The 19,835-nt window shown below is 40.4% G+C and overlaps 1 protein-coding gene and 1 pseudogene across 1 annotated transcript; one reads left to right on the top strand and one right to left on the bottom strand.

Annotated features, from left to right (window-relative positions):
- LOC101394591 (ret finger protein-like 4A pseudogene) overlaps positions 1-19,835 on the top strand; it is a 102,217-nt pseudogene that overhangs the window by 59,957 nt on the left and 22,425 nt on the right.
- LOC101397704 (vomeronasal type-1 receptor 4-like) lies at positions 9,297-10,205 on the bottom strand. Its single transcript, XM_004439101.1, has one exon. The coding sequence runs from the start codon at positions 10,203-10,205 to the stop codon at positions 9,297-9,299; it is 909 nt and encodes a 302-aa protein (XP_004439158.1).

The following is a 19,835-nucleotide window of genomic DNA, read 5'->3' as shown; positions in this document are numbered from 1 at the left end:
TGTAGATTTTCGACTCCCATCTTCTCTAAGACCTGAGAGCCATTCTTTGAAAAGCAAATGTTTCTCATCAGAGAAAAAAGAAAAAAGTCTTAGCCATTTAAGCAGGTAAACTTAATCTTTCCAGTTGCCAAAACAGAATTTGGATCCAACTATTTTATAAAATAGTGAGTTTTATATTGTACCTGATTCATAGCAAAATGTAATGGAAGCTATAAGGTCTCTGTCTTTGTCTGCCTGTGTGTTCATGTATGTCTATGTGTATATGTTGTAAATGTGAGATATTTTTCTACCTCCTGATTGTATGGCCAAAATTAAGAGCTCTGTTTAATTGACTTAAAATAAGTGCCTATATAAATTATTCCTAAATGTAATAGAAACTAACCCAAATGTTTTTCAACTTAAGATGATATAAATTAATCTTTGTAAGTGAAAGCTAACTTAGTTTGTCAGTTTGATTGAAATAGGCATGTCTTCAGAGTTATCAACATTGGATTTGATGTAGACATGTAGCCTTTATTAGTCAAATAAGCTAATGTCATCTCTGTTACAAAATTTGTCAGCAAAAATAATAAATTAAGGGACCTGCCCAGTGGCGCAGTGGTTAAGTGCACACGCTCTGCTTTAGGGGCCCGGGGTTTACAGGTTTGGATCCTGGGCGTGCACCCACTCACCACTTGTCAAGCCATGCTGTGGCAACATCCCACATAAAGTAAAGGAATATGGGCACAGATGTTAGCTCAGGGCCAATCTTGCTCTGCAAAAAAGAGGAGGATTGGCATCAGATATTAGCTCAGGGCTGATTTTCCTCACAAAAAAAATAAATAAATAACTTAAAATGATAGTTAATTTTGTCTAATCTTTCACAAAATTTTCATAGATAATCTAAGCATAATTGTTGGGAGAAAATGATTTAGATGCAAGTGAGATCGGAGTTTATAGGTAAGCTTTTAGCAATAATTATATTTTATGCAATGTGTATTTAAAATAACTTCCAAAATCTCTTTGAAATTTTGAAGTTTTGCTCAGTTAAATTAAGTGATGGAAAATTCATTGAATATCTAGAGCATTTCTAATTAAGATAAAATATTAGATATTAATTATTAAATATAGGTTTATCAACTTTTTGCTTCTTATTACAGAGAAAGTAAAAGATGTTTGGGTCTATTATGAGACATGTCTTGTATTTTATTAAAAGCTTATAGTATGAAGTAGCATGATTCTAGAAAGTATAAAAAGTATTTGTAATTTTGTCAAGCCACAGAATGCTAGTGTGAAAGAGAGAATATAATTGCTTACCTTTTAGTATTCACTAAAAGTTAAGGTCTGTAAGGGTTAAGAATTCTAATTAATATATGTGATTAAAGCTTCTAAAAATTAATAAGGAGAACATCTTTGTATTCAAGGAAAGTAAGATGTATGTCTTCAGTAAAGAAGGTATAAAGAATGGATATATTTTTGTTCGTTTTGTTAGAAAAGATAAATTTGTTCTAAAGTACTAGAAAAGAAAAAAAGAAAGAGGACATGGGACAAATTCTGAATGTAGATAGCAAGTGACAGAAAGTTTGTAGAATTAAAACCTAGAGAAAAGCGTTTTTTGAAGGGTCAAGTTGGCTAAGATTGAAATGAATTCAGTTAAGTGAATGTTTAATATGAAAAGTAAGCTGGTGTAAAATAAAAATTTGTTTTTTTCTCTCTTAAAAGGATAATTTTCTTAAACTTTTAGTCTGCTCTTGATAAAGAGATTACAAAATATTTTTTTCCTTTGAGTAAATCTACATAAAAGACAGAAATTCTATGTGTTGTCAAAATAATTTCCTATGTTCAAAAAGCTGAAATCTCTCTATTAGGAGAGGTAAGGGTTTTCAAAACTATTTAACTCTGTATGTTTGCCTTTAAGATCTTCTATTGTCACTTTGGTTAAATAGATAACTAGACACTGTTTCCTATTTGACCAAGTGTTTTAAAACCATTTGATATTTTTGACAAACTTCCCTGAAATTCAAGTCCTAAATAAAGTCTTTCTTTTTTCGAGAATTTCCAACGGGTCCCTGGGACTTCTCAAAGATTTTGTTCTTTCTTTCTATAAAGATGGAGATATTAAACTAATTAGGGTTATTTGGTACATTAAATTACATGGGAAGCATTGTTGAGTAAATGATAATAAACCTTATTAGGTTATGTTGTGTGGGTGAATGTTATTGACATAAATGTTTTAAAAATTATATAATATTCCTAAAGTTCTAATCTGCCCTGGTTGACAGTCATAATTCTTGCTATTATCTTAAAATGTTATATGTCACAGAAATAACCAAATTTCTTTGTCAACTGCCATTTGAAGTCTTTTGTCATTTACAGACAGTTTTCATTTTAATCTGATGCTTTTGCAAAAGTTTCATCTTCAGAGACATTCATGGAAAAGACTCTGACACTTACTCTAAAACATAGGTTTTTGATAAACTTTCAGATCATAAAATTGAACTGGATAAGAAATTACAAAACTCTAACAGAGAAAGTAATGACTTCATGAAACTGCTAACAGAAGACCAAGATCAAGAGTTGATTACATGGGACTAAATGAAGTGATGAGGATGATTATAATTTTTGTGACTTTTTATTTGAGACATTGCTGATTTTAACATTTTATTTTTCCAGATTTAAGGAAACCTTTTTCTCTTTTCTCTTAAGCTAACTATGACTTACAGCAATTTGGTAAATTATACATTTGTAAGCAGAATTAAAACATTTATCTTTTTCTCCATACCCAACCCTCCAGAATTTAAAAACCCTTGATGAGTGAGTATTCTTATTTTCATGGCAATATAGTTGTTTGCATAAGTTCAATGCAAATCTCTTCTCCTTATAACAGGCCACATTTGGAAACATTGGTTATATTACCTAGGCTTTCACTGTAATGTCATATTTCAGAGAGACATGCATGGACTCAGATATGACCAGACAGGTTTAAGGAATAAAGGTTGACTTTATGGAATGAATAAAGTCACATAGAAATATTGGCCTGGTACCTTGCTTACAGGGTTCCCAGCAACCTTACCAGGTGAATAAAGAAAGTCACTTACCTGGCAGGTGCAAAGAACCTCAGGATATTTGGGGGAATTCCTCAAGAGAAAAGAGGAATTCACCCAAATCTATATTTATCACAGGCAGAGTCTGAGGACAGGCCCTTGGCTTGGCTTTCCTGGCCACAAGAGGCTTTAAAGTTCAATCTGAGATTTCTTATGAAAAGTTCCAGCAAAGCAGATTTGAAAGAGTCTATATGATCAATTGCTATTCTTGCTGTGTTTATGTAAATAATTGGGGCAAGTTTATTGAAACTGGACTTATTTTAGAAACTGAGTTTTAATTTGGCAGTCTTTGGTAAAAATGAGGATTATTTTAGAGAGAAAACATGTTTCAATAAAAACCGTAATATATGTTTATGGAAATTAGATTCTAGTTCTATTAATTGTCCTTGAGGTTTTTGTTTTCTATCTGTAAACTGGACTGGAGCCTGAATTATTCTAGTCTCTTGAAACATCTGGCTACAAATCTTCAAACTAACATTTCCAGTTTTTTCCGTAATTTTCATTTGGAATCATTGAGAACTGAAACCACACTTTTTCCTGAAACCCCACAAAATGAAACTGGACGGCTTGATAGAAACTTAAGAGCAAGCACTGCGATAGCGTGCCTGCTGCTGTGTAAGCCACTCGAAAAGATACCTGGACATCGACTGACATTATCAGAGACATTTCAAAGTTCAAAAGATGCTTTGACCCTGACATCTAGAAATCTTCTTGACTGGCCATCCCCTGGGCTCAGGAACTGGTTTATAATTTGTTCCAACCATTAACCTTGTTTTTCTTTTTGTTTCTCTAGAAATGCTTGCCTGGTTACTTGCTTACACAGTGTAGGCCTAACTTTGGGAGACGCTTTCTGTATTCTAGAGATGATGCAGGAGAAGTTCCAGAGGGAACTTGAATTAAGGAACTAGACTGTCAGATGTTCCTCTACATCACCTTTGTCCTGGAGGCTGGGTCTTATTAGTCCTGGAGAAACAAGCATTCAGAGGACTAACTCCCCACCCACTGGACTGGGCCCTATGAAGTGTTGCTGATAACCTACTCCTCAATAAAGCTGGAAGGAATTAGGCCATGGATCCACTATACTCGAGTTAAGCCAGTCCCACAAGAATTCTCAGACCCACCATATCCCATATAACAGAACACCATGGGAAATGGGAACCACACTGTGGAAAAACATCATAGCCAAGATCATCCTAATCTTGACTGGCTTCGTATTCCAGACACTGACTTCTTTGAATGGACAAGTGACCCCTGACAGACCTCAAGCTTCTGTTCATAAGATGGTCTCCTAAAGATAGGTGATGAATGACTCTCAGGTTCTTACCTTACTTGTTGGACTATTTTCTTGTCTTTTCTTAATTCCCACTTGCTTATGATTTATTGTGTACTATCCAAAGGGATAAACCACTTCTTGTGTAAACCTAATCAATATATTCTATTATGGCTTCAGTAAGATAAAGACCTTTGTTCCTTTTCTGTTATGTTCCTTGTTGACGTTGAAACCCAAGCCTGGAATAACAATCTGATGATTAGAATATCAGACATTGGCAAAGGCAGGAAATCTTTCTAGATGTTGCATATGTCCTCCCAAAACTTATTCAGTGCATGACCATGGGGAACCCTCGATAATTTGGTTTATAATGTCATTGATATCTCTCCCTTAGAAATTAAAAATGTAACCTATAAACCTGTAACATACAGAGTCCAGCTGGGCCACCTACCCAATCAGACAACAAGCTACCTGGCTATAGCAAATATCCCCAGAGGTGGCAGAGTCTAGAGTGGTTTTCAGGACTGTTCTCTTGGATTTCCCAAGCATTACGTTTATTCTTCAGGGACTTATTAAAATTTGGGTTATCTATACTTCTTATCCTTCTGCCTGTATATTTGAATATAAAATGTGCTTTTAGATGTTGTACTAAGACTGTTGAAGGAGGTGCAAAAATTCTAATAATGCAAAATGGGAACCCAAAATTGGGAACAAGAGAATATTTCCAAAGGAGTGCTAAACAATTTCATTGCTCGAGTCCTTGTTAGGCCTATACACCTTACCAGCAGGAATTAGCTAGAGCAGTCATTGCCCCAAATCTCTCAAGCTTGAGGAATGAACCAAGACAAAGGTGGACTGAAACCAGGCGCCAACTTGCTTTAACTACACTCAGTTAGTTGATGGTTTGCAAAAGTAGTAGGATAATGCATTACTAAAACCCACTCTATAGATAACAACTCTGACACCTGGGTCAAAATGGTAACAGATGCTTGAGTTTTTCGGGAACTGAGAGTTGACACCTTGTCCAGTTCAGGCTAGTTAAGACCACCCACTTATCGATAGAGCCTGCCCGGATGACCGACAGGTGAACATTTGAGGTCAAGGAGCTAAAAACTCCACCCTCAGATCACGGTAATGCAGCCATTTTGTGAACATGCATCCTATAAAGAGCCACGAAGCCTGACTATGCTTGCACAAATCATCATTACCTCACTTCTCCTCACCTCCAATCATCTATTTCCACACTTCAGACCACCCTGCCCCTTTATCACATAAATTTCCCTAATATCCATTTTTCTGGGAGGTGGATTTGAGACCAGTTCTCCCATCTCCTTGCTTGGCTGCTTTGTGACTAAATCCTTTCTCTTTGCAAACTCATCATCTTAGTGATTGGCATTATCATACGGTGGGCAAAAAAAACCTGGTTCGGTAACAAACGTGAGAGGTCGAATAAGTCAGTGGGAGAACACAGTTCATCATCTTATGGAGTCTGTCAAGCTGTGATGACTAAAGAGAAGGAAGACACAGTCAATTCTCCAGCCTGTGTATAAAAATTGAAGTCTGCCTACTGCTCCTGGGGCAGAGCATCCAGTCCGGGGTCCCTGAGTGCACACACTGTGCTGGCATTGAGCTGGCCTCAGGCAGCACTTGCTGAATTCATACATCACTCCATTCCTATGACCTTTCTCATCATATCTGATATTTGTAGAACTCTGAGACGTGAACAAGAAATTCCATAAGATTGGACTCACTTCAAGTCCTCTGGTTCTCCTGTGGCCTCCACCTGTTTCCACTGCAGCTCAGTTCTGGATGAGAATCCCCCAGGAGGGGCTTCTGATAGGATGGTCCCTCCTATCTCCTTATTCACATCCCACTTCTCCTCTTTAATATAAACAGATTTTGATGTAATTCTGGCATATGAGATTGTTATTGATGACTTTGACAGATTACAACTTAAAAGGGAGAATAATTTATCCTGGTGGAATGGCTTCATTTTTATTAGTATGGATGACATATTGTTTTAATATTATTCTGAGTAAGATCTGGAACATTATCATTGTTGATGACTGTTGATTTGCAATGAGGGCAGATTTTTTAAAACCAAACACTGGGCAGTAATTTTAATCCTTAAGAAATGAACACAGCTGGTATCATATACCTTTTGCTCACAAATGCAAAAGCTCCTCATATTTAGATCAGGAAAATAATTAAACCTGCTCAGAAGTATTTCCCACACTCACTGGATCACAATCATGTCTTCAAAATAGTGTTTTCTCTGTGGTTGGAAGTCTTCTTTCAGAAGTTTGGTAAATAAACCTCAAAACCATTCCATGTCATCCACACTCTCACATGCACTCTTATGCTCTCACACACACCTTCCCTCTCACATATGTGTTCTAGAGTGTTCTCTCATGTGCAACTGCACACATGTGCACCTTCCCATGTAAGTGTGCACAGTTGTCCTTGACTACTCCTAGCTGCACACACTCAAAGGTTTTCAATTTCACCCTGTCTCTCCATTTTTCTCAAGCAGAAACTCCACCTCAAACACACACACCCTCTCTCAGCCAGCCCCTCCTCTGCCTCACATTTCCCTTAAAACAGAAATGCTTTCTCTCCTTCAGGCTGTCAGCTCTCTCTTTGCAGATGCCTGTCACCTCCTGGTTGGTTCCACAGTGCCCTCCTCACTACCATGTGGGACCCAGCACCCCCTTCCTACCAGTTTGTAGAAAATTCCCTTTACTGTGCTGAATGGAAACCCACCCACACATCACATGTTGCCCCAATTTGGGGTCGACAAGCTAAAGTCGAGGTTTGCTGCTTGTTTTGTTAAATGCAATTTCATTGGAACTCAGCCACTCTCATTTTCATACTGTCTATGGCAGATTCCACCCCCAAAGGCAACAATAAGTAGCTGTGACACAGACAACGTGGCCTGTGAGCCTAAGACATTTACAATCTGACTCTTCTAGAAAGTTTGCTCCTTGCAACTCCTTGTGCTCTGGGGACTTCCAGAGCCCACCACACACCCCATCTGCAAACCCCTAGTGCCCCGAACCCGTGAGACAACCACATGCTCCCCAAGGGTTTCCAACAGGCTTTTCACTGAGAAATGGCTCTTTTGACTGCGTTGTTGTTGTCGTTTCCTATTGAGTACATCTCCATGTTTTTATTCAACTTTTAGGGCTAATTCTTTAAGTTTATGTTTCATTTATATTATTTTGATTCAGTTTGCATGTTTATATTTTCAAAGAACACTGTTTAACATTTGCTTCTTAAAATTGAACTTAAATGGACATTTTCAGGTACACAAAATTATAGACAATAGTATCATCACTCCACCCACACACCTTGGGAACAAACTTGTCTACTTTCAACAATCATTTCCCTTAAGCAGATCTACTTTAGTCTAAACCCCCTCAAAGTTCCTACCTCTGGAGAATTATAAATTGATAATTATATTCTGGCTAGGAACAGTGGGGTGTTACTGCTAAGAGAGATATACTATGATGCATTTACGGGGAAGATTCCTGCAGCAATTAACCCAATGCATTCAAAGGGAAATGAACAATAGGGGAGAGGCTCAAGGTATGACTCCTGCAGAATCACTTCTGTGTTGCCCTGAGGAATGTTCCAATTCACTGCTTCAAATTTCCTCACTCCAGTTGTACACCTAAACCTAATTAAGCATCATTAACTCCAAACGTTATAAAGAAAATAGTCATCATTTGAGAATGCGGACAAAACAGAAATGTAAAAATGGCACTGTGGTCAATGCAGTCAGATCTCCACTCAGATCCCCTCTACCTGGGTGGCTCCCTCAGCCCCACCTGCAGTGACAGACTCACGAGACTCTAAAAAACTGCCCTGAGCTGGCAGCAACATTCTGATAAACTACAGAATGTGATAAAACCTTTGTGAATCATATACTGATAAGGGATCAATACCCAGAATATATAAAGTGCTTCTAAAACTAACAACAAAAGACAATCCAGTAACAAAATGGGCAAAAGACCTGAATCGACATTTTTCCAAAAATACACCAACTGTCAATAAGTCTATGAAAATTGCTCAACGTCATAGGTCATTGATGAAATGCAAATCTTCATCACAATGAGATCTCACTTCACACTTGCTAAAATAGCTATGTAGTAATCAAAAAATGAAAAAGAACAAGTCTTAGCAAGGATGTGGAGAAACTGGAACCCTTGTGAATTGCTGGTGGGAATGCAAAATGATGCAGCTGCTGTGGAAAACAGTTTGGTGATTTCTCAAAAGATTAAACATAGAACTAACCTAGGTCACAGCAATTTCACTCCTAGGTAAATATCCAAAATAATTGAAAGCAGGGACTTGACAGATATTTGTACACCATGTTCATAGCGGTGGTATTCACAAAAGCCGAAAGATGGAAACAACCCAATTGTCCATCAACAGATGAATGAATAAATAAAATGTTGTATGTACATAGAATGGAATAGATTTTGGCCCTAAAAATGAATGGACTTTTGATATATGGTACAACATTCTTAGTGAGATAAGGGAGACACAGAAGGACAAATACTCTATGATTCCACTTGCATGAAGCACTGAGAACAGGCAAATTTATAGAGACAGAAAGTAGAAGAGAGGATATCTTGGGCTGGGTGGAGAGAGGAAGGGGGCTTATTCTTTTATGGACACCAAGTATTTGCTGGGGATGATGAAAAATTCTTGAGCACGCATAGTGGTGGTGGTTGCACAACATTGTGAATGTGTCTAATGCCACTGGACTGTACACTTACAAAAGATTAAAATCATAGATATGACGTTATGTACATGTTATAACAATAAAAAAGTTTATGAAAATGAGTAACTGGTAAATGATTCCTAAACAGAGTAATCATGGATGGTATAGAAGCTGACTTCTATGTATTTACCCTTTCAAAAGTGATTTCAACAATTCAAGAGCAGAAACAAGGAGCTCTAGGATACCTAAGGATCAAGAGCAAGGGGCTAAAAGTGGGGAAACACATAGCCAAAATATGAGAAATTTGCATCAACCATAGACGAGTATCCAAAAAGGCAGTGATGTAAAAAGTAAAAATGGAATTCAGCGTGTAAGGGATGACAAAAGTGGCCACCAGCATCAGGATCGTGTGGGCGGCTCTGGTCTCTGGAGTGCATTTGTGGTAGCTGTTGAGTGTGTGAATATGCTGCACTCTCTGGTGGTGTCTGTGCAGGAGAAGCACCATGGAGCCACTGGACCAGATGATGAGACCAATAAACATGGCATCAGAGATGGACAACAAGATGATAATCCGTGCAGTGGAACTTGAGGATGGACAGAACCACTCCCCTTGGACGTTAGTATCATTTTCTGTGTCCTGTGGACCAGTGACAACCACAGGAACATAGATATTCATTAAGAAACTAAACATCCAGCAGGTACAACAGGAAGGGCCAATGACCTTGGGGGCTCTTCCTCTGAGCATCGTCCTCTCCCCTCTCCCTGGGATGATTGTGAAGAACTGATAGGTGCTTAGGACTGAAGTGGAGCACACAGTGGTGTTGCGAGCCACTCTGTGTATGTAATATGCAAATTTACACCCAAGACTGGACAGGGGATTTCTCAAAAGAAAAGCTGCTTTTGTGTGGGTAATTCCAGTGGAGAGAAGAAACAAGAAATTGGCCATGGCCATGTGGGTGAGAATCATGTGTGTGGGCCTGTGCTTGTGGCCAAGCAAGATTGGAGAGACATTATAGAAAAAGAGAATGACATTGGCCAGAGTCCCAACTCCAATCTGTAAAAGAAAGGTGGTTTTCACAGCCACTACTCCTGTGGTTCTTACGATGTCTTTCTGATGAGACATGGAGATGGCTTCAGAGTGGCCTGGAGCAAAATGTGGATATACCAGTGATGACATCAGCAGTCTTCTTACATAGCCAACATTGGACAAGGACTTTCACTCTTTCTTCAATTGAGAAGGGAGAAGCCATCATACTCCATCGGAGGGGCTCAACCTGGAAAACAGACACCTGACACCAAGTATAATTTTCGTATTACTTTGTATTTATTTCTATTTACTTTTATTTTCTGGTTCTCCACCCAAATGTAAGGTCCATGAACATAGAAATCATGTCTGACTTGTTCAACAATACAGTTAACACAGAAAAGGTGGTAAATAATATGTACTGAGTACATGAGTAAGTGACAGGAGACAAAGACAAGAAAGTACTGCACCTCCCTTAGAATTCATATTACTCCTGTCAATTATAGGAATGTATTAACTTTAGAAAATAAAGTGAAAAATGCAAAAATATTGTTGAGATTGTATTATATAATTTTAATAGAATTTCGAGAGAATCAGTTGTCCACATTTGAGACTCATAATTCATCATTTTTACAGAGTTAAAAAATCAATTATGGGGGCCAGCCAGATGGCGTAGTGGTTAAATTCACGTGCTCCGCTTCGGCCTGGGGTTCATGGGACTGGATCCTGGGCATGGACCTTCGTGCAGCTCATCAAGCCATGCTGTGGTGGCATCTCATATAAAGTGGATGAAGATGGGCATGGATGTTAGCTCAGGGCCAGTCTTCCTCAGCAAAAAGAGGAGGATTGGCAACAGATGTTACCTCAGGGCTAATCTTCCTGACACACAAAAAAATCAGTTGTGGACTTCCGGTTTCCAGGTTTTCAGTTAAGGAACTTGGAAGTCAATGCTCCATCAAAAGAAGAAGACAAAAATGAATAGACCTAAATTCAGTCTCTCTGTCTCCAAATTGTTTGGATCCATAAGAATGGTGAGGACACAGGGGACATCATGCCCCTAAGACTGAAAGAGAGACGGATGAATAGAGAGAATCATGGCTTACTGGAGCAGAGACACATAAGTAGAAACCACACGGGAACGAGAAGACCTGCCCTATAATCGATGGATTGCTGGAGGCCAGTGTGGACAAATCTGAGAGCTAGACACTCCAGACAGAACAAGTTGTGGGGGACCCCAACACGTTTGTGATTTTACCTCCAGGAGCTGGACCAGCATCTCTCAGTAAATATCAGAGGAAAACCCCTTTGTGCTTGTGGGGGGGGGGGGGACAAGAAACCATTCTGAAACACACCAGAGCCCTGTGTTCTTCTGAACAAGGTCTGCCCTCAGGAGAAAGGGGTTAACTGGAGCCTACCCTGCTGGGGTACTGTCAGAGCCCAACTGACCTGCAGAAGGGATGTACCCAACTCCAGCCCACTCCACTCATCCTGTCCCACCTAAGGAGGGGAGAAAAAATCTGATAAACACCACTTGCAAAGTTCATATTCCAGAGGCACAGGCTCAGTAAAAGACTGAACCCTAATCCTAGGACCATAGGATGCTTCCCCTCTCCCACATATCACCACCATGTTACTAAAGGCCTATTGACATCAGTTCCTTTTACTCAGTACATCATGTCTGGTTATCAAGAAAAAATTAAAAGACATAATAAATGTCCAAAAACATAATGAGAAGAAACAGAGAAAGCATCAGAGTCAGACATGGCAGTGATTTTGGAATTGTCAGACAGGGATTTTAAAATAACTATGATTAATATGCTCAGAGCCCTAATGTTAAAGTAGACAGCATGCAAGAACAGATGGGCAATGTGAGCAGAGAGACAGAAATCCTAAGAAAGAAACAAAAGGAAGTGCTAGAGATCAAAGACACTACACCAGAAATGAAGAATGCCTTAGATGTGGAGTTAGTAGATTGGACACAGCCGATGAAAGAGTCTCTGAGCTTCAGGGTATCTCAATAGAAACGTCTGAAATCTGAAAAGCAAATAGAAAAAAAGATTGAAAAAACAGAACAGAATAGCTCAGGACAGCGGGACAACTATAAAAGGCTTAACATATGTGTAACGCGAACATCAAGAAGAGAAAAAACAGGGCCAGCCCCGTGGCTTAGCGGTTAAGTGCACGCGCTCTGCTGCTGGTAGCCCGGGTTCAGAAACCCGGGCACACACCAACGCACCACTTCTCTGGCCATGCTGAGGCCGCGTCCCACATGCAGCAACTAGAAGGATGTGCAACTATGACATATGACTATCTACTGGGGCTTTGGGGAAATAAATAAATAAATAAAATTAAAAAAAAAAAGAGAGAGAGAAAAGGACAGATGTATATGAAAGAACAATTGAGAATTTCCCCAAATTAGTGTCAGACAGCAAACCACAGATCTACAGCTCAGAGAACACCAAAAGGAATAAATGCCTACAAATATATATATATACACAAACACACATATCATAGGCATGTCATTTTCAAACTGAAGATGATCAAATATAAAGAAAAAGTCCTGAAAGAAGCCAGAGGAAAAAACCCCATTTTACTTAAGGAGAAAATAAAGTTAAGAATCACTTCCAAATCTCCTTGGAAACCATGCAAAGAAGATGAGAGTACAGTGAAATAAAGTTTTGAGAGAAAAATCCACCAACCTAGAAGTCTGTACCCTGCGAAATTATCCTTCAAAAGTGAAGGAGAAATAAAGACTTTCTCAGACAAAGGAAAATTGAGAGAATCTGTCTCCAGTAGACCTGCCTTGCAAGAAGTATGAAAAGAAGTTCTTTAGAGAAAAGGAAAATGATATAGATCAGAAACTCAGATCTATGTAGAGAAAGGAAGAGCTTCACAGGAGGAATATGTGGAGGTAAAATGATAACATTTATTTTTCTTACTCTTAATCTCAGAGATAAGTTTGTTCAAGATGATAATAGCAGCAATGTATTTGTACATACATATAATTATATATGCTATGCTTATATATATATGTCCCGCCCTCTCCTTGATCCATTTCACACAGCAATCTCTCTTGGTAGTTCCTTTGATAAACCTGTACTATACAAGACTCTAATCAGAAATTGTAATTATTCAGATCTCTCCTTTGAGTTACAATTATCCACACAAGTCCATGGTTCTCCTGTGTGTTAAGTTTTACTCTGTTCCCCGTGAATCCCATAGAACCTTGTTTATTGGCAAAAGAGCTGATGTGACTCTCATGCTCCATAGATCCTCATGTGAACTCCCTGGAACCCCAACAGTGCTCCCTAAATCACACCTGCAGTGGCTCCCAGTGCATGCAGGTCCCCTCATACCCTTGCACCCTCCTCCCAAAAACATGGCCCATGTCCTCCTTCATGTGGGGCTGAGGGTTTACTGAGATGGGTGATGTGGTCATACCTGCTGGTTTTACATTCCGTGGAGCACACAGAGATCAACCCCACAGGTGAGGTGCTTCCCTTATACCAACAATCAGCAGTCAGAATGCAGAAGGGCACACCTGTCCCCACACGGAAGATGACCCCCAGTCCCATACAGTCACACATGGGACACCACCACAGCCAGAGTCAGAAACCAAACCCCAGAACGTGCCCTGTGCTGTCACAGGAATGCACATCCCAGTGCCTACTGCCTCTCAGGAGGCTCTCTTCACCCACGGGCATGGAGGGACCAGCAAGGGCATGTTACTCTCCATGTACTTGGACAAGCTGGCTCAAACCATTCTTGAATAAAAGAGAGACCCTGAAGCCCTGTTTTCCAACCACTCTTCTGATGACACAGCTCTGCTTTCACTAAACAAAACTGAGAGGCAGTTGTGTCTCTTTCTTTTAACTGAGCACTTTTTGATCCACTGGTTTCCTCATATCTTCTGGGGTTTTGTATCTGCTGTGACTGAGAATGCATACAAAACAAGGGAAGCAGCTGGAATTAATGCTGATGCTGAATCAGCAGAGGAGTGTGTCACTCATCACAGGTGAGCACAGAGATCAGAGCTGGTTTGTAGACCTCCTAGGAGAGAAGGAGAAAGCCCAGCTAACAGAGCTCATCACACGATGAGGACAATGGACAAACGAATTGGAATAGGACCTCCCTATGAGGGATACAGTGAGAGCTGGGGAAGGTGGAAGGGCTTTGTTTCCAGAGTAGAATCGCTAAAGCTTTTCTCAGACATTGCCTATCATGGTATCTCCATCTTTGCCATCATTACCACTATTGCAGTCTTTTTCAATATTGGCCTGTCTTATCCTGTCCCGGCTGCCATAACAAAACATCAGTGACTGGGTGGCTTACAAACAACAGAAATTTATTGCTCACATTTCTGGAAGTTGGAGTCCAAAATCAAGGCTGCAGCATGATGGCCTTCTGGGAAGGGCCCCCTTCCTGGTTCTGACCTGGTGCATTCTCTCTGTTTCCTCACATGATGGAAGGGGCTAAGATCTCTCTGAAGCTTCTTTTATACACACTAATCTCATTCATGAGGGATCCACACTCAAGATTTCAGCACCTTCGAAATGCCACCTTTGAATACTATCATCCTTGGCAATTACAATTTCAACTAAAAAATTTGCGGGGCAAACAAACTTTCAGACTATAGAATGGCCCAAGTACATTCCACCATATTTCCAAACATAAAATGCAATTTTGAATTACCACAGAGGGTATTGTTTTAATTCCTAATTCTAATTTTTTAGAAAAATGTACATTGCTTATTTTCCAACATTCACACCATTTTGCCAGACTTGAAATTTGACTGAACTTCATCTTACTACAAATTCTTTTTTCTCCCTTCTGCGGCCTTGGGCTAAGGAAGGACAGAGGGGCATATTCCCCATTCAATTATGGAGAAAAAAATCTGTGCCACACTTACACACACAACACAGTTAACACACAGAACAGTGATGAGGAAATTACTAAGAGGACTGCATGCTACTGAAGTGGGATTTGAAAATGGAAAAATGTGTGTCATTAGAGGGCTGACTATTTCTCTCTGTGTATTACTGTTTGTACATGTGTGTGTGTCTGTCATTGGATCCTATGTCTTGTTTCAGGATTTTTAAGTCATAACCCAAACTCTGCACACTACTTTGTTCTCCTATATTCACACTGAAGCCCAATTTGTTAGGTCTGACAAAATGGGTAGACTCTTGTGTACACGGTTGAGGAGCTCAGTGGCTCTGGACTCACAAGGCTTGGCACAGATTCCAAGAGCAACTGTCCCTCTTTCTCTCCTTGTCAGGGACTCCAGGGCACAGGGGTTTGCAGTGAACCTCAGGACTCTTGTCCCACTTGGAAACGCACCCCAACATATTCCCACCTTCCACCTGCCCAGCCAGGGAATGAGTGGGCAGCTCTAGACAAGGTAGGGTCAGCAACTGTCCTGCCCAATGTTAGTGCACAACCACACCTCTGACTTCCTCTCCTGCTGGAGACCCCTCCCTCCTGTTCTCTGCCCTGAGACTGAACAAAAGGAAGCACTCACCTGGCTGCTCTTTGCTCCAGAGCTCTGTGCAGGGAAGTGTCAATCAGGATGGGCCATAGTTATAGAGACAGGGTTCCTGGACCTGCTTTCCCCACAAAGGGGCCATTATCATGTCATCTGCAGTATGGGTGACACTGTCTGCATGGAGAGTCTGGGGTGTCTCCAATGAGGAGTAAATCTTATCCCCTGTGCAAATCCCCCTCGGTCACTTCTGGTAATTAGGGGCAACTCTTGGCAATTATTGAGCAGATCTCCAGGAACAGCTGAGCAGAAGGCATAGAAAGTTTTCTATGTTCCCTGTGGGAGAATAAGTTTAGAGTGAAAGTCCTAATTGGAGGTCGAAAGGACACTCCACAGTGCATCAGAGGCTCTCTTCACTGTTTCCCATTGGGCATTTTCCTTCATGTTCTTTTACTTTTCCAAAACCTTTCCAACGTTTTTCACACTGTAGAGGGTCAGAATTTGCCACCCCAAAATGTGTCTCTTTGGCTTTGTGTTCTTTTAAGAACAAAAGATCTAGTGGCCGGCCTGGTGGCGCAGAGGTTAAGTGTGTGCGTTCAGCTTCGGTGGCCCAAGGGTTCGCAGGTTCGGATTCCGGGCATGCACCAACACACCTCTTGTCAAATCATGCTGTGGCGGCATCGCATATAAAATAGAGGAAGATGGGCACAGATGTTAGCCCAGAGTCGGTCTTCCTCAGCGAAAAGAGGAGGATTGGCATGGATGTTAGCTCAGGGCTGATCTTCCTCACCAAAAAAAATAAAAATAAAAATAAAAGCACAAAAGATCTAGAAAGGAACATTGACCTTCCCCCTAACTGCCTAAGAGAATTTCAGAAATATGTCCTGTACCGGGAAGGAGATAATACCATAGATAAGTATAGTGTAATATGAAGTAGGTTGATAGACAGGGAGGAACCTAGCAAGGCCCTTTTGATCAAAGTCCTCCCCATGTGACATTGTTTTTGCAAGGTATGCAAACATTTGTTTACCAAATATGTGCTTTTCCATCTCTGTGTGAATTGCCTTCCTCCCTTTTGCATTCCAAAAATACTACCCCAAACATCTTCCTTTGTCTTTAAGGTATTTAAGGTTGTGGCTTCATCCATTTTGGTGAGTTACTCAGTTTTCCTGAGTTTCTCTCATATACACATGATTAAACCTTCTTTCATTTTCTCCTGTTTTTCTGTCTCATGTCACTTTAATTCCTAGACCAGCCAGAAGAACCTAAAGGGTAAAGGAATAGTTCTTCCTCCCCTGCAGCTGGTGACAAGGGTGACAGAAACGTTAACTGACCTAATGCTGCTCACTCTGGGAAAGCTACAGCTGAGACACCTTGGACCTCTGAGGACAGCTAGCAGTAGGTATGAGTTCTTACTACATCTGTATCCAAGATCTCTGCCTGCAGGGTCCAGTGGAAGTGAGAATAGTGAACTTATTCCTTCTATAAATTTAGATTAGCAGGGGAAAATATCTGTAAAGCTAGTTTCTTGGACTCAGTAACTCTGGGAAATTTGGTTTGAGTACTCTTTGGTTTTTATTGATCCTTATCCTCCCAGAGATGGTGACTGTTTTGTTTTGTCTCTATTTTTTGTGTCATTTGTCATAAAACGGAAAAACCATAGGGTAGGATGCAGGCCTAGGCCCTATAAGGCTTTTGTCCAGCCCAGCCCCACAGTAAACTTTACTGTGGGTTAATACGCACATAAGGTAAAAGCTATTGCTAAGAGACATCTTGGAAGCCACAAGACTGAGAAACTGGTGGGACAGGATGAGCATTTAATAGCCAGTAGGGTGCTTGCCACCTCAGGAAGACTCTTATGATAGAATTAATTACAGAATGGGGTAGATAACACAGGTCACCCAACAACCTCAAGGAAATTTCCCTATAATGAGGTATTCTGTAAAACAATATAAATTCTCAACCTTGTGGCATGTCCCTCTTAGGTATTAGTGTGGCTCCAAGAGCCCTAAGGCTTAGCTAAAACTGTTAATGTGCATATGAGTTCCTTTTATCTTTTTCCATGTTTTCAGAGCTTGGCTTTGTGACCTCTCTGGTCTCTGCCATCTCAAGAATGCAGGTACCAGTGTGCATCTTGGCAACCAATCAAATAGACTTGGGCTCTGAGATGCACTGTCTTTGTTCAGCTGTGTCACCTCTTGGGGGAATTTGTCATAAGAATTCCCGGTCAGTAAGGGGTCTTTGTCATCTCAATCTTCCTTGCTTGCCAGTGCTGGAAATATATCATTCCAGTAATGTCTGCTCAGTGTTACAGATTAGTGGGCTTATGACTAGAGGCATCCCAAGTTCCCATGGGAGACCAAAGACACTATTTTCATTACACCAGCCTTACTGCCTATGCAAGGAAGGCCTTTGCTTTCTTTGACTGTTTTTGGGAGTGAACTTTCTGGATCTTGTGAGGGCTGCCTCTTTTGCACTCTCTTTTGGGGACGTCTCTTATATCCATGTTTAAGCCATAAGAGGCTTATTGGTTTGAGTCACTATTAAGATATTACTGGTCAATGACCAGACAGTGGATCCCCTTTTTATTTGTTTTTTTCTGAGGAAGATCGGCCCTGGGCTAACATCCATGCCCATCTTCCTCTACTTTATATGGGACGCCGCCACAGCGTGGCTTGACAAGCAGTGCATCGGTGCGCGCCTGGGATCCGAACCTGCGAATCCCAGGCCGCAGAAGTGGAGCACACGCACGTAAACTCTGCAGCACTGGGCCGGACCCTGGATCCCTTAAATTGGGATAACTTCTAAGTAGAAAAACTTTTTAGAGAGCTCTCATCACAAATCGCTGCTTTATTGGTAGCTATGAAAAGACCAAATTAAAAGAAAATACAAAGAAATAATGACTACCCTAAGAACTTAATCAAACTGGGGTCTCAGCTTCCTCTCATGGTCATACCGATGCTAATAACAGCATTAAGTTAATTAACAAAAGATTTTAAAAAGCTGAGGGGAGGGTCAAAGGACTCTTCTCAACAAAGTGGAATCTTTTTAAAGGGTTTTCAGGAAATAAGATAAATAAAGGAAATATTTTAAGGGGGGAAACAAAGAGCAATCAGAAAGGGAAGATTCATGGGACAAATCCCAGCAGGATAGGAATCATTAGATGGTCATTAAAAAACGGGATGAATTAAGTGGACATTAATAGGGTTAACACAAATGTTTTAAGATAGCACTGCCTAAGGCTGAGTGGGCCAAAGGGGCCCTCTCCTGGCCCCCAAAATTAAAGGGCCCCAATCAAGTCTGCTCCATTTACCCAGTTTGGAGAAATTTCCAAAGCCAGAAGGTAGAGGTCACTGTGAGAAACCTGAGCAACAGTCACTTGGGGCAACAGTCAGCCTGGTTAACCAAGCTATAGATTAACAAAAGGGCCAGGGTTTCCTGGATCAACCTCTCACTGGGGACTCAAAGCCTTTTGCAAAGAAATGGGTAAAATAAACAGGAGATGGAGAAGAGAGGTTTCTGAGACTCCTGATGCAGGAATCTCAGAAATCTTCCAAGCTGTGGTACCAAAGCCCACTGGTGAGACCCTGACCCAGGCTACAGTTATATTGAGAAAAGGTAAAAGTACAAGGGATAAGATTATAAAGGTTGAAAGGTTTAAGCTAATATTGTATGAAGAGGCTATGTCAACTTTACCTGAGTGTTTTTTGGAAATAAATGTTATGTCTGACTGTGAACACTTCTCCTACCCAATATTATATAAGACTGAGACCTGTTTATAGCATCTTAATGGAAGCTATGATTAGAAGTTTAAGAGTTGATAAAATTAAGATAAAATTTTATAGGAGAATCCATATGTTTAAATGGGATTTATGTGAAGTGATTGCATCTCTTTTGCCTGATTGTAGTGTAGATTGTATTCTGGGGATGGGCATTGTGTCTCACTGGGAATGTTTCTCCTGCCTGATATGGTAAAACATAGGGCATATAAATCTGCCTTTGAGGCAATGTTAATTAAACATGCTAAAGGGGAGTCAATAGAGTTGCCTGAACCACACAGTGTGCGACTGAAATTAGAGGTTGATATTTGAGGGAGGAATTAATAGAAAAGATAAGGGTGAATTGGTCTAGGGTTGAATTGTGCACTCAGAAAGAGGCCTTTGTTAAACGCTTTCTACAGGCTTTTTAAAGGTGTGGTACATCATCCTGAAGTATTATAACATAAAAATCTTTTGATTTACCTCTTA

The sequence above is a fragment of the Ceratotherium simum genome, chromosome 33, assembly GCF_057802395.1.
Source record: "Ceratotherium simum simum isolate JZ-2026a chromosome 33, ASM5780239v1, whole genome shotgun sequence".
Taxonomy (NCBI): domain Eukaryota; kingdom Metazoa; phylum Chordata; class Mammalia; order Perissodactyla; family Rhinocerotidae; genus Ceratotherium; species Ceratotherium simum.
The sequence above is the reverse complement of the archived record's forward strand: the minus strand, read 5'-3'. Positions and strand labels throughout refer to the sequence as shown.